The 15518-nt window shown below is 49.7% G+C and overlaps 1 protein-coding gene across 3 annotated transcripts in view; it reads right to left on the minus strand.

Moving 5' to 3' along the window:
• Window positions 1-15518, minus strand: part of GNB2 (G protein subunit beta 2) — a 271009-nt gene that overhangs the window by 55606 nt on the left and 199885 nt on the right. For all 3 annotated transcript variants that reach the window (XM_086946183.1, XM_086946184.1, XM_086946185.1), the window contains exons 5-6: window positions 9243-9306; window positions 8985-9147 (exon numbers count right to left, since the gene is read on the minus strand). In XM_086946183.1, coding sequence (XP_086802309.1) covers window positions 8985-9147; window positions 9243-9306 — 227 coding nt within the window. The remainder of the gene's footprint in view (window positions 1-8984; window positions 9148-9242; window positions 9307-15518) is intronic.

Genomic DNA, 15518 nt, shown 5'->3' on the forward strand with positions numbered 1-15518 from the left:
AGTGGCTCAAAGGGGGGACCCATCAGCCTTGTAAGGACCACATTGAGGTTCCATTCCGGTGCTGGTGGAGTCCTTGGTGGAATGACTCTCTTGAGTCCTTCCAGAAAAGCCTTGATAGCAGGGACCTTAAAGAGTGACAGGTGTTGCCTATTTTGGAGGTATGCTGCCATAGCCGACAGGTGAATGCGGATGGAAGAGTAAGCTAGATTACACCTATACAGGTGAAAAAGGTAACATATGATATTTTGAATGGAAGCGTCTAGCGGGTCAATGCTGTGCTCCACGCAGTAGACGACAAACCTCTTCCATTTAGCCGCATAACAAGCTCTAGTAGTGGGCTTTCTCGCTTCCCGAATGATGTCCATGCAATCGGGAGGAAGATTAAGGTAGCCAAATTCTAGGACTTCAGGAGCCAGATCGCCAGGTTGAGCTGTTGCGGATCTGGGTGCTGAATGTCGCCATGGCTCTGCGTCAGAAGGCTGGGAGTGAGATGAAGCCTTTGATGCGGTACCACGGAGAGTTCCAGAAACGTGGTGTACCATGGTTGGCGAGCCCACGTAGGAGCAACCAGGATGAGAGTCATCGAGTGCTGCCTGAGCTTGCGTGCCACCAGCGGTATCAGAGGTGCTGGGGGAAAAGCGTACGCAAATCTGCCTGACCAGTTCATCCACATCGCATTGCCCTGTGATTGGGGGTGTGGGAACCTGGCGGCGAAGCTTTGGCATTTTGCGTTCTCCTTTGTGGCGAACAGGTCTATCTCTGGATGACCCCACCTTTGGAAGTACGGTTGGAGTACTGATGGATGTAACTCCCACTCGTGCATCTGATGGCTGTGTCTGCTGAGCAGATCCGCCATCTGGTTGTCCTTGCCTGGGAGATGTTCTGCCATGAGGAATATGTTTCTCTGAATGGCCCACTTCCACATGCTCTGAGCCAGATGAGACAGCTGTGGAGAGTGTGTTCCCCCCTGCTTCTGGATGTAGTACATGGCCGTCATGTTGTCCGTCCGGATCAACACGACCTTGTTGCACAGATGTACTTTGAACGCCTTTAAGGCCATGAAGATTGCCATCAGTTCCAACACATTGATGTGCATCTTCCTTTGCTGAAGTGTCCATAGTCCCTGCACTGTGTAATGGAGTACATGAGCTCCCCATCCCTGGAGAGAGGCGTCCGTTGTCAGGATGATCTGTGGGACAGGCTCTTGGAATGGTCGGCCCTTGCAAAGGTTTTGTGGCTTCCACCAATGCAGAGAGTTGTACGCCCGACCGCTCACCAACACTAGGTCTGTCAGTTGCCCATGAGCCTGAGTCCACTGACGTGCCAGGCACTCCTGAAGCGGACGCATATGTAGTCTCGCGTGCGGGACAATGGAGATGCAGGAGGCCATCATGCCTATCAACTGCATGAACACCCTCGCTGGAAGCGAGGTCTGGGGTCTGAATCGTTGGATCAGCGCCTGGATGCCGGCGATTCTCACTGAACTCGGCTGCGCAGTGGCCGCCAGAGTGTTGATTGTCGCGCCCAGATACTGACGCACGTGGGCGGGCTGGAGATGGGACTTTGGGTAGTTCAGAGAGAATCCCAGATCGTGCAGGAGGTGAATGGTGCGTGACACGTGGTCTACGCACTGCTGTTCCGTCTTTGCCTGAATAAGCCAGTCGTCGAGGTATGGAAAGACATGGACGTGCTGGCGACGGAGATGCGCTGCTACAGTCGCTAGGCACTTGGTGAAAACTCTTGGTGCCGTGGTGACCCCGAACGGCAGGACCCTGAACTGGTAATGCTGGGCTAAGATTTTGAATCTGAGATACTTCCTGTGTGAAGGATGCAGGGGAATGTGAAAATAGGCATCCTTCAGATCCAGCGTTGCTAGGAAGTCCCCCTGTTGAAGTAGGGGAAGCACCTGCTGCAACGTGAGCATATGGAAGTGCTCTGAGTTGATGTACCAGTTCAGGGGCCTGAGGTCCAGGATCGGCCTGAGTGATCCGTCCTTCTTGGGAATAAGAAAATACAGGGAGTAAACCCCTGTTCCTTGTTCTTGCAATGGAACGAGCTCTATCGCCCCTTTTTGCAGCATGATTAGTACTTCTTGCTGCAACAAGGTCAAGTGCTCGTCGGACATAGCACGGCCTCTTGGCGGTATGTCCGGTGGAATGGACGTAAGTTCTAGACAGTACCCGTACTGAATAAGAGACCTCACCCACCTGTCCGTGGTGATGGACCTCCACGCCGGCAGGAACTGCTGTAGTCTCCCCCCGACAGGTGTTGTGTGATCGGGGGGAAGTGACAAGACGTCACTGCTTGTTGGATGCGGTGGACCTGGAGGCATTGTTTCCACGTCCTCTGCCCTTGATATTATTGCCTCTGTAGCCACCCCTGCCCTTGTTGTTGTTATACGAGGACTGGGTGTTACCCTTGTAGTATTGCGTGGTTTGGGGTGCCTGGCCTCTTGAGGTGCCTCTTGAATTGGAGCGGCGTAAAGAACCACCCCGAAACTGCTGACTTTGTAAAGCCCCCATAGACTTGGCAGTTTCGGTATCTTTTTTCATTTTCTCTAGGGAGGCATCCACTTCAGGGCCGAACAGGTGGTCGGGATTCACCGTCTGACCCAGTAATGTGGTTTGTATGTCGGGCTTGAACCCAGAAATTCGAAGCCAGGCATGGCGTCTGAGTAACACGCTTGTATTGATAGCCCTGGAGGCAGTGTCTGCTACATCTAGGGCACATTTGATGGATGCATTAGTAATGAGTTTACCCTCCTGAATGAGCATCTCCCCCGCCTCCTTGTATTGGTCAGGCAAGTGTTGTAGGATGGCCTCTAATGTGTCGTAATGGGCCCTATCATAACGTGCAAGCAGGGCTTGGGTGTTAGAGATCCTCCAAATGTTTGCTGCCTGTGCAGCAATGCGTTTGCCCGATGCCTCAAAGATCTTTGACTCTTTGTCTGGGGGAGGAGCATCACCAGTAGTCTGCGAATTCGCCCTCTTTCGAGCGTTGGACACCACCAGGGAGTCCAATGGCAAATGTCCCTTAATATACGTGGGATCCGTGGGCGCCGCCTTATACTTCCTGTCGATGCGAGGATTGACCACCCGCGCCCGGGTGGGCTCCTTAAATACCTCCTGTGCATGCTTCAGCACCCCTGGGAGCATAGGTAGCGTCTTGACTTGCTTTTCGGCTACCGAGAAGGTGTCGACCAAGAAGTCCGCATCCACCGGGTCTGAGTGCAGTTCGACGTCATGGTTCGCTGCAGCTCTTTCTATTAATGCATTAAACGCCGCCGAGTCCTCCGTCGGGGACGTTTTAGTGGCGAAAAGTTGAGTGTCCTGACCCGACTGCAGGTCGTCCGTGTCGCCTCCTGCTGTCCAGGGCACTTGCTCCTCGTCCTGATCCGAGTACGCAGGATATGTGTACTCGTCGTATTCCTCCTCCACCTCAGGCACTGGGGAATGGGTCGGCGAGCGTTCCATGGCTTGTGGAGACAGAGGTTCCATCAGAGCCGAAGAGTCCGCAGAGTACTTTTTGTTCTTTAACGGAATCCTAAAGGGTTCCAATGGCGGCTCCGAGGTAATCTTTCTTTTGAGGAGCGACAATTTTCCGGTGTTGGCGTCGATTGTCACCTCTCGACGTTCCTCCACCGCGAGCGGTTGGAGCCGAAGCTTCGATACCACCAAGGCAGCTTTCGGCGTCAATGCTTGTTGAGAATGTCCGCTCTGCTTAGGCGCGAAGGCCTTCGGCGCCGACTTGGGAGGAAGGGTAAAACGGATGGGCGTTTGTCCCTTGGCAGGCTTCGGCGTGGGCCTTGGCACGCCAGCGTCCCGGCTGGGAACCACAGTGGACTGTTGGATCCGCTTCAAGGATTCTCCCACCTTCTTAGTAAGGGATGCCGAGGGCTGAACTGTCTCGAGCGTCTCCTCGTCTCCGAGAGCCCGGTCGTCAGCAGGCCTCTTCTTCGGTGCCGACGCCTCTTGGCCCGTCGCACCGTCGGCGTGACGCTTCTTCGAAGCCGTCTTCGGGTCCGCGACCCCTCTCGGTGCCGACACAGCCGCGTCGGAAGTCTTCACCTTCGGCGCCGACCCCGAGGACTTCGGGTCGGCCATTTTTGCGCGGCTTTTGTGGTCGGCCATCTTGGCGTGGCTCTTTGAGTCGGCCATTTTGGGTTTCGTGGAAGTTGACGCCTCCAGAACCTTCTTTACCAACGCCAGTTTCGGTTTCGCATCCGAGGGTGCGTGACCGGTTGGCTTCACTTTCGGTTTCTTGCCAGAAATGTCCGTGACCGGGCCCGGGGGCGGGGACATGGGACTTGTAGTAAGATCTCGGGTAAGGCCCGAAGGCGATCCCTCGACCTGGGCCGTATGACGGGGGGAAACCCCGGAGTCCGTTTGGGGATGCTCTTCCTCTGAGCTATCTCCCATGGCGGCACAAATCAGTTCGTCGTCCCCTACCTCACCGGAGACTTCGTCGGCCGCCTCCTCGTCCGCGTCGTAGGCCTCTTCTTCGGACGCGGGGCCAGAGTCCGACTCTTGTACGCCGGCATCCTCCTCAATCGACTCCTGAAAGACGTCATCAGGTGTGGGTGCCGAAGCCGACAACTGTGCCTGGAGTCGATTAGCCCGGCGAATCTTCAAAGTTTTTTTACTCCTAAACTTTGAACAAGCCATGCAGGTGTCTTCCCGGTGATCCGGCGACAAGCATGTGTTGCACACAGGGTGCACGTCGAGGTGCGAGTATTTCGAGTGACATAGCGGACACTTCTTGAATGGAGTCCGCTCCATCGCAAATGAGTTAGTGTAGGCCCGTCCGCGTCGAAGCACGTGGAAGGGCAGTAGTAGATTGGAGCTGAGAGTCAGTAAGAAAACCCGAACGCAACTATACCGACGCCCAGCCTAAAGACCTTTTGGTCTCAAGTAAAAATCGAACAACTATCGGTTCCGAAGGAGGGAACCGAAAACACATCCGAACCCTATGGCGGAAAAAAACAATCTGGGGATGGAGGCGATGCCCATGCGCACTGTAGTCCAGGGGAGGAGCCACCTATCTCGTGATACTTCGAAGACTCTTCCAGGACAACAATGTGCAATCATCCGGACCCAACACTAGGTGGCGGACTATGCACAGATATGAATTCAGCAGCCCACATGCCTCGAACATAAGGATCGGAATAGCCGCCAGGATGTCAGGGTAGGAATAAGAGGAGAGCCATGTTTCGGTTAGAAACAACATGTCAGGCCTAACTGAATCCAGAAATAAGAGCTCAAGCTGATGCTTGGCCAGGGATTGGGTGTTAAGAAGATAGGCAGGTCTTCGGGGCGAGATGTGCCGGGAGTGGTAGTGAAGAGAGGGGTTGCCCGGCGAGAGACTGGGAGCGTGGTAAGTGGCCCAACGAGGGAGGAAAGGACGCGGTAGGATTGGAATTTAAGATACTAATATCTTGGATTTTTGAAAGGGTGTAACCCGAAATCGCCCAATTACCCTGAAGAGCAAAGAGTTCTTGGGAGGAGTACCTATGAAAATGGGCAGTGTACCTTGCACCTAGCCCCAGCCGGCCGCACGCAGACGGGCTTGTCTTTGGAGTGCTGTGGCTTAATCCCATTTTATTTTATGCAGATGAGGCAACTTTTTTCTCGGTCATCTGCTCAAGGCCACAATCAGAGAGCCCTAAATCTGAGTCTGCGTCGGCTCCCTTCTTGGATGAACAACAATTATAACTGGCTCAGAGCCGGAAAGACCGATAAGGTCTTGGGTAAGAATGCTAAACCCTGGGGACCACAGCACAATCTGGAATCCTTGGGGCTCTTTCCCGAACTGTCTCCCAAGGTAAAGAACCTGGGCTTCTGGCTGGCTGGTCAATGTACCTCAGGTGGTTATGGTGGCCTCCACTTGCTTTGTAGGGGTGAAGTGGGTAAAGATTCATTTGTATGATTCCACAGCCAACCCAGGGGACAGTAATTCACGCTCTGGTACCATCAAGGATCAATGATGGCAATATTCTCTATCTTGGAGTAGATGAGACATCCATTGGACACCTTGTTAGTACAGATCTCCGCAGCCAGACTATTGTACTGTCTTCCAAAACATGAATCTGGTTCGCACCTCCTTGACACAAGTCTTTGGTGAGCCGTGGAAAAGCGAATACAATTCAAATCCTTGTGCTATATGCACAAGGCTAGATCTGGCACTGGCTCACATTATATCCAGGACTTGGTGGGGCCTTATCAGCCCAAGCACACATAGCAATCTCTCAACCAAACCCTGTGCATAGTTCCCAGATGTGATGGTCTCGTATGGGAGGCATTTAATTAACTTACTTGGGCCTAAAGTTGTGGAATGTCTCCAGAGTCCTTGAGAAGCTTCACCTCACTTGCCATGTTTAGTTAGAATCTTAAGACCTGGATGTTTTAAGCTAACACCCTTGGGTGCCTTTCCTTTGATGAGCAACTAGACACCCTTTATGGGTAGCGGAGCACTTTATAAAACGCTATAATAACCTCTGTCTGATCCAAGGATGGTGTGCTCATCAGACCTGAGATGGAGATGCACGGCAAGTACAGGAGGAATGCAGCCTTTAGAGTAGTTCCGCTCCTAGAGGAGATAAACATCCATGTACTACACTCAAATCCCTTACATTCCCCACCAGGCAGAAGACATTCCCAACTAGAGAACAAAGACAGTGACAGCGTCTGCAGGCATCTGTTGTCAAAGGTGTCCCTGGAGAGACACAGCTCACATAGGCCCTCTATGTCCTGCTACAGAGGCACAAAGTCACTGGTGTGCGAGTGCATGTGCAGGGCAGCACAGTAGGAAATCAAGCTTGGAAGCCTTCCTCCTCAGCAGTTCTTCAGGATAAATAGATAACGCAGATTACCTCAGATGAAGGACATTCCTCCATGGTCAGATAAGTTTGCTTTAAGGTGGCCTCTCTTCATTGTATACTGGTGGGAATGTGCAGTGTTGGGGTTGCATGAAACGTGCACCTCTGAAGAGCAGAACTGAAGGGAGCACTGGTGGGCAAGTCTCTGGGATGAGGCGGTTTGAAATATTAGTCATGGACAATACCACTACCCTAATCTGCACTTGATTTGAATGTAGTCTTAACTGACATGGTTCCTTTCATAAAATATGTACATTTCAAGGTAGTCTCTGCTGATTCACTAACATTTATTTTTAAATCAACTTAATATACTCGTGTATGCATAAAATAACCTTGTTTCCACACCAATAGACTGGAGACTTCAGAGCAGCGATATACCCAATGCCATTTTTTATGGCACTGACAATTCTTGCACTAAGGATAGATTTGACTAACTTTACTCCAATGAGCTTCATCGCTCCCACTCTTCTGCAGATCAGGATTGCAAGCATTGAGAGTGAATTCAGTTTTGTGGCGCAAATCTTTTCTGGGTGTGCATGCTGTGCACCATTCCTCCATCTGGTAGTTTGAAGCTCTCCTCATCTTCTCTTTTCAGCACTGCAGTTCACCAGCAGGCGGGTAGTGCCATCTCCAATGTGTGGGCCCCAAACTGAAAGCCCTCTGCATTGAGCTATGCAGGAATCTGAACTAGCTCATTCATGAAAGCGCATATGGATTTCCGGTTTACTAAACTAGTTTTTAGTGCTCCATCCCTCCTCATATCAGTGGTTTTATGAACTCCCCATGCAGGGTTATGCATGCTAATCTGAATGCCTGGTTGTTCAGTGAAAAGGTGGTTGTGTGCATCATCCAGGTTATACTGCCTGTGCAAAACTATGCTAGGTCGTGGCCCTGACAAGATCCACGCCTGGAGTGGCAACAAGTGTGATGGCGAACGTAACATGCTACTGGTGGAATGGCCGCTGGAGCTCTGGTGTTTGCAGACCCTACTAGGAGAGTTCAAAGACTTGTGTGGGATCTCATCCAAGTTCAGAAGGGAGTGAAAACAAACAGGAAAGTTGCAAGCACACAATGCTCTTATTGCATACTAAAAAAAGTGTTAGCTCCTGAATTGCAGCTCCATTGCATCGGCAATCACATACAGCCTGGTTGGATAGGGGTTTTTAACTTCATGGGGAGAGTGCTGGCACTTGGGAAACAACTGGCGAGAAGGGTGGGTAATTTTTGAAATACTGCAGGTCATATATGAGATAGAATTGGATGGCTGTCTTAACTTGATCAAGTTAAGACTGAACTAGGTCATTCAAGGATGCACAGGCTGTGGCCTGCAAGCAAACAAGCAGGGTTAGAGCCATTCCTGGAATTTAGACATTTCACCAGGTTTCCATCACCAGTTCCATCACAAACTTTGAACTAAGCCAAAAATACAATCTGTTGTCAACCGGCTTTTGATTGCCTGAGGGTGGAGATACCTGGAATACACCAGATGAACAAAGAGACGGGATGTGACCAATCTGGTTTTAGCTCAATCAAGTGGAGTTGTATAGTGAGATTCCTATACAAAGGACAAATGGCAATTTAAAAGCAACCTCACACAGCAAGGCACTAGCATCCAATGGTTCACAAGGTGCATCCCTAAGAATGTCTGGCCATGGAGGAGCAAGGTCTAACACTAAACCCAAGAGAGGCCGACTGCTAATCTGCAGGTCGATGACAGATACAGTACCAGCATCCAGAAAATAAAGGAGATGTCTGCATAGGCTTAAAGTCGTCAGATGCTCATTCCCTAAAGAAATGTCCAGGGCATCAGTGAAACTTCGTACAACGAAAGGTCTCAGTAGGGATCCCTTTTAACACCCCCCCCCCCCCAAAACTCTGTCACTGTATACCCATGCCCTGTAGTACTGCATTGGGAGATGTATAGGGAACATGGAAGTGGGGCTTTGTAGGAATGACCACAGGGGTAGGAAGGAGAATGGCGAAATAGTTTGGGCAAAAGAGGGGGGGGTGCATGGGTGAGTAGGAGCATCTATAGAGCAGGAGATAGTGAATATTTTAAGTGGCTTTGGATTTCAAGCAAACAACATCCCAGACATCTTTCAGCATTTACCTGTGTGGCCTGGCAGCTCCCGGCTCACCCTCACATTCCCCTCCCGGGTCTTCAGGCTGTAGATGGAGCATATGTTGTCTAAACCTCCACAGGCTACATAGTTGCCGGATGGGGCGTAGGCACAAGTCATGACCCACGATGACCGGAGCGGAATGGCGTGAACCTAAAGTGAGGCATGGAGAAGAGTTAGGAAGTCAAACACAACAAGCCGACCAACTGCACCATCTCCATCACTATCAAAGCGGGACAGGCTCCTACCTTATTTGTAGTATAACTGTCCCATATGATCAGCTTGCCATCCTGCGAAGCACTGACCAACAACCTGTGTGAAGACCAGGTAATAAAGAGCAGAATGTCATACCCAGCACAAAGTAAAAGCAGACACATTACAACAATGAGTCAAAGGCAGACAGCTGCATGCAACCAGCCACAACTGGATCTAAAGCAACGTTCCACGACGCAGCCAGCGGCTCACGATAGAGGCCTGGAGAGAGGTTCTGGAGTAGGCTCGCAGAAAGGGTCAAAAAGTGTATAACCGCTTGCAGCAGAAAAAGTGGAAAAACCAAAGGACAGAATTCCAGGAGGCCTTGTCAGACACACTATAATGTTGCCGGCCAACAGTGAAGCTGGAGGCCAAGGAAAATGCTACTTACCAGTATGCATCGGTTCTTGGCATGTAGAGCTGCAGACTTACACACTGTGCATAGATGGCCACCTAGTGTTGGGCCCGGATGTTTGCAGTTTGTTTTTGTTGTAGAAAAGTCTTTGGAAGTCACAGGATAGGTGACTCCTCCTTAGGATCATACTGCGCATGGGCATCGGCTCCATCCCCAGATTATTTTGCGCCATTAGGGAAGTGATGGAATGGTACAAGAAGTAGTGATATCCATGTAATTTGCATCTAAGAGAATACTGGAACATATAAAAGGTAGCCACTTTATTATGATGCATTTATTATTACCACTTCATTATGATGCATTTGCAGAAAGGGTTCTTGAATGGTAAGTGCCTGTATTTCACTAACCCTTCTGAGAGAAGTAATTGCTACTTGGAAAGCGACTTTCCAAGTTAGGAATTGCAGTTCACATTTATATAACGGATCAAAGGGAGGTCCCATTAACCGTATGAGAACAAGGTTTAAGTTCCACACTGGTGAAGGTGGTGTTCTGGGAGGGATCATTCATTTGAGTCCTTCCATGAAAGCTTTTATGGCAGGCACTCTAAAAAGAGATAGATGCTGCCTATTTTGTAAGTACGCTGCAATGGCAGCAAGGTGCAGTCTGATAGACGTGTACGCTAAATTACACTTTTAAAGGTGTAATAGGTATCCTATGATGTGTTGAATAGACACATCTAAAGGATTTATGTTGTTCTGACAGTATGTCACAAACTGTTTCCACTTAGCAGCATAACATTCTCTAGTAGTGAGACGTCTAGCTTCTTTAATAACGTTCATACAGTTTGGAGGGAGGTTGAGGTAACCAAACTATGACTTCAGGAGCCAGATCGCTAGGTTGAGCTGAGCTGGGTCCGGTCTGGGTGTCTGCTCTCTCCATGGTTCTGCGTTAATAAGCGTGGAGATAGGCTTAGTTTCTGGTGTGGTACCACAGAGTTGCAGCAGCGTGGTGTGCCACGGTTGACTGGTCCAAGTTGGAGAAACTAGAATGAGCGCCAGGGAATGTTGCTGTAGTTTGCGTACCACTAACGGAAGGACAGGAGGAAAAGCGTACACATTTTCTTGACCAGTTCATTCATATCGCATTGCCTTTGGACAGCGAGTGTGGATATCTGGTGGTGAAGTTTGGGCATTTTGCGTTTTCGTGGGTGGCTAAGAGGTCTATCTGAGGTTGTCCCCACAGTTGAAAGAACGGTTGAAGAACTTGCGGATGAAGTTCCCACTTGTGGATCTGCTGTGTCCATCGACTTAGCAGATCTGCCATGGGATTTTGTACTCCTGAAACATGTTGGGATAAGAGGTAGATCTTTAGTGGTATAGCCCATCTCCACATCTACTGCGCTAACAGAGAGCTGCAGAGAGTGTCCCCCCCCCCCCCCCCCCCCTGTTTATGTAATACATGGCTGTCATATTGTCTGTGCGGACTAAGACAGCTTTGCCTGATACTTGCCTTTGTAATTGTTTTAGGGCAAGAAATACAGCTAGTAACTCCAAGTGGTTTATGTGGAGTAACTTTTGTTGCAGTGTCCACCAGCCTTGCATGGTGTGATGCAGTAGGTGAGGTCCCCAGCCGGAGAGCGATGCTTCCGCTGTCATGACTATTTGAGGAACTGGCTCTAGAAACGGTCGGCCTTTTGAAAGGTTTTTGGTACTCTACCATTGCAGAGAGCGATAAGTCTGACTGTCTACCAACACTATGTCGGTTAATTGACCGTGAGCCTGGTTCCACTGTCGTGTTAAGCACTCTTGAAGTGGACGCATTTGTAGTTTTGCGTGAGGTACTATGAATATGCAACATGCCATCATTCCTATGAGCTGCTTGAACACTCGAGCTGGAAGAGAGTGTAGCAGTTTGAATTTTGTTAGGAGAGTTTTTCACTTGTTATCCTGGCTGGAGAGGGATAAGCTAGTGTTAATTGGGTGTTTATTGTAGCGCCGAGATATTGTTGTATATGTGACGGTTGCAGATGTGACTTGGTGTGATTTACTGTGAATCCCAAGTCGTGGAGCAGTGGAATTGTTGTGCGAGTGTGTTGTACACACTGGCTGTATGAGCTGGCTTTTATGAGCATATTCATGGGAAGACATTAATATGCTGTCTTAAGTGTGCTGCTACTACTGCTAGACATTTCGTAAACACCCTTGGTGCTGTTGTGACTCCGAATGGGAGTACTTGAATTGGTAGTGCTGACCATCTAGTACAAATTGGAGATATTTTCTGTGCGCTGTGTGGACAGGAATGTGGAAGTAGTCGTCCTTGAGATCTAGAGAGACAAGGAAGTAGTTTTATAAAAGGAGCAGAAGGGCTTGCTGGAGTGTGACCATATGAAAGTGGTCTGACTGCATGTACAGGTTTAGGGGTCTGAGGTCTAGAATAGGCCTTAGAGATCCGTCCTTTGAGATTATGAAGTACAGCGAGTATACCTCTTTGTTTTGCTGATGCATTGAAACAATTTCTATTGCATTTTTCTGCAGGAGGGATATGACCTCCTGTCTGATCAGTATCAAATGTTCTTGTGACATTGGACGCTGTCTGGGTGGTATGTTGGGGGGGGGGGGGGGGGGGGGGGGTTAATTCGAGACCGTAACCTCACTGAATTATTTGTAGCACCCACCTGTCTGATGTGATGTTTTCCCAGTATGGTAGGTATTGTTGTCTTCCCCTGACAGGAGTGGAATGGGACGGGGAGGGAAGTCATTGGGCAGGGGTGGAGGCAGAGCGGGAGTTGTTGTTACCTCTGTAACCACCCCTTTTGTAGCCCCTACTATGGGTGGACTGTGTGGGGGCTTTGTAAGAGGTAGAGGGTGGTCTGAAGAGTATCCCCTGGTGGCGCCTCTGTAAGATGAGCAGCGAAAAGAGCGTTTGGGAGCCTGCGACTGCAGGGCTCCCATAGATTTGGCTGTATCGGTATCTTTCTTCATCTTTAAGGGATACGTCTACATTAGGTCCGGATAAGTGTTGTTCAAAGGGCTGGTTAAGTATAGCACTTTGGACTTCAGGTTTGAACCCTGAAATGTGTAGCCATTCGTGTCTACGCAACAAAACATGGGTGTTAATTGCTCTGGAGGCAGTGTCTGCTGCATCTAGTGCACAACGAAGAGGTGTTTGTAATATTTTTCCCTTCTTGGATAAGCTCTATTGCTCCGTCTTTATACCCATCAGCGAGGTGCTGCATTAATGATTCTAATTCATCATAATGTGCCCTGTCGTATCTGGCCAGTAATGCTTGGGTACAGGCAATACACCACATGTTTGCTGCTTGAGACGCAGTTCTTTTACCTGATGCATCAAGGAGCTTAAGACTCTTTATCCGGTGGGGGAGCTTCACCTGATGCTCCTGAATTTTCTCTTTTGCGTGCATTAGAGACCACAAGAGTCTAAGGTTACTGGGCCTTTAATATATGCTGGATCTGAAGGGGCAGCTTTATATTTCTCTACTCGTGGGTTGATGACCAGAGTTCTAAATGGGTCCTTGAAGACTTCAGGAGCATGCTTAATAACTCCCTTAGCATGGGTAAAATTGCCGAGGACCTTTGTGCATTATCAAAGGTATCCATTAGGAAGTCTTCATCTAGAGGTCAGTATGTTGGTCAACCCCATGGAATTGTGCAGCCCTGTGTACTAGCTGATTAAATCCCATAGTGTCTTCTGGTGGGTAAGGCCTAGAGGGATACATGATTTGGGACGTCTGGGGTGTTCTAATCATTCCACGGGTCAGGTGAGCCCGGAGGAATAGAGGGATCATCTTGACCAGCCCCTGTATCGTCAGCTATCATCCCTGTTGTCATCATCTGGTATGATAGAAGATGTAGGGGAGTGCTGTGGTAGGGGAGCAGGTGGTGAAGAAGGAGGGTAAGGAATCCTTAGAGGAAAGGTAGCAATGTCCTTCTTTGGATGAGGAGCCAGTACAGGTGTATCCAGTGGTCGTTTTTGTTAACTAAGAGTAAGTCGACCAGTGGTTGGATCCTTAACAAGTCTTTTGTGCATGGTCTGGATGAAATAAGTCCTCTGCAGGAGGCAGATCTTTTGGTGCGGAGGGAGTTCTCGGCACCGAGCTGGGTGATTCTTTTGGCTTTCAAGCGTGTTGTTGGACAGTGTCTTTAGCCGGAGAAGTATGAGTCTTTTTCGGCTCTGATGGGGTTTTGGGATCCGGCGGTTTTCTCGGTTCCGATGGATTTTTTGGATCCGATGATTTTTTCGAATCCGAAACATGTTTGCTTAGGTCCGATTTGTGTTTTGGTGCCGAGGGACTAGCAGTAGGCTTCGGCGCAGATTGTTTCGATGTCGGCGGATGATGTCTTTTTCGGTGCCGGTAGGTGGGCGCCAACACTGTGGGAAGACAGACTCAAGCTTGAGTCGCCGGAAGGCTTAGTGAACTTCTTAGCCGGGCCCAAAGGCAGTGCAGTGGAAGCAGTGTCCCGGTGTGCACCCGAGGGCGAGGGTGTGACCGAAGTCTTTTTTGAATGTGTCGAGGAAGGGTCGGGGTCGACGGTCTTACTTACGACCGCTGTGCTGGATTGATGTCCTCTACTTCTGAATCTTCGGCCTCGGAGTTGCTGTTGACGCCATGGTGTTCTGGGACTTCAACGCCCTCTTGGAAGATGTCGTCTGGAATCGGAGCTGATGAACGAGCCATTGTTCTCCTAGCTCTTCGGTCCCGGATAGTCTTCTTGGAGCGGAAGGAGGCACAAGCGGAACAGTCTCTGACCTCGTGCTCGGGAGAGAGGCAAAGGTTACACACCTAATGTAGGCCTGTGTGGGGAAACTTCGACCCAAATTGAGGACACTTTTTTAAATGGAGTCCTTTCCTTGAGCTGGAAGTTGAGGCCTAGGTGGGCCCGAAGGCCTTCGTCAACAACCGGAATTGAGAACTTCGAAGTTGGAGTGTAGCGTCGACTGGAAACTCGTTCGAAACTAGATCGTCGAAGCTGGTGAGGATTGCGCGACGAAGGAAATCGGTTCCAACACGGAGCGCTGGAAACACATCTGAGCCCGGTAACAGGAAAAAAACTATCTGGGGATGGAGCCGATGCCCATGCGCAGTATGATCCAAAGGAGGAGTCAACTATCCTGTGACTTCCAAAGACTTTTCTACAACAAAAACAAACTGCAAACATCCGGGCCCACCACTAGGTGGCAATCTATGCACAGTGTGTAATCTGCAGCTCATATGCCTCGAACACAGTGTTTCTGGTGCTGTGGCAGTCATTAAATGGACATGCTGGACATCTACATATCTACCATGCACTTTAATAATGAAGAGTCCATTATAGAGCTCTGCCTGCGTGCAGCGTGCTTCCTGCTATTTCAGACCAATATTATGAAAATGAAAAGCCTCAGAAAGCAAATGAGCTGCAACAGTGTTCCCTTCAGTAGTCTACCATTGAGGCTTAAAGGATAATACTCTACAAACCAGCATCCCTTAAAAGTGATTGGAGTTTCTGGGCCGCTCATGTTTTAGCCAGCTTGGAAGTATGGTTAGTACACAAAAGTGATAGATATAAGGCTTGAATTAAACGCAGACATTGGTTATCACTCGGGCCGCATCAGAGTCCATTCTTATTCTGCACACCGCCCACCCCCGTTTAAATTCAGCCATATGTATAAGGAACCCAAGATCACCGTCACTGGAACCAAGCTATACCTGGCTGACTAGCGTGAACTAGGGCAAAACTAGTCATGGGATGCTCTGCTTTCGGTTCAGGGAGGACACGGCCTAGCGGTACCGCCAGGATAGTTCACACTGGAGCAGGGTCAAGCCTGATTTGCATATGGCAGAGTCAAAACTGAGGTGGCATAATGTGCAAAACAGTGGTGGACTGGGAAGCGTGACCCCATGTAATTACCAGTGGGAGGT

This window comes from Lissotriton vulgaris, chromosome 12 (assembly GCF_964263255.1).
Source record: "Lissotriton vulgaris chromosome 12, aLisVul1.2, whole genome shotgun sequence".
NCBI lineage: Eukaryota > Metazoa > Chordata > Amphibia > Caudata > Salamandridae > Lissotriton > Lissotriton vulgaris.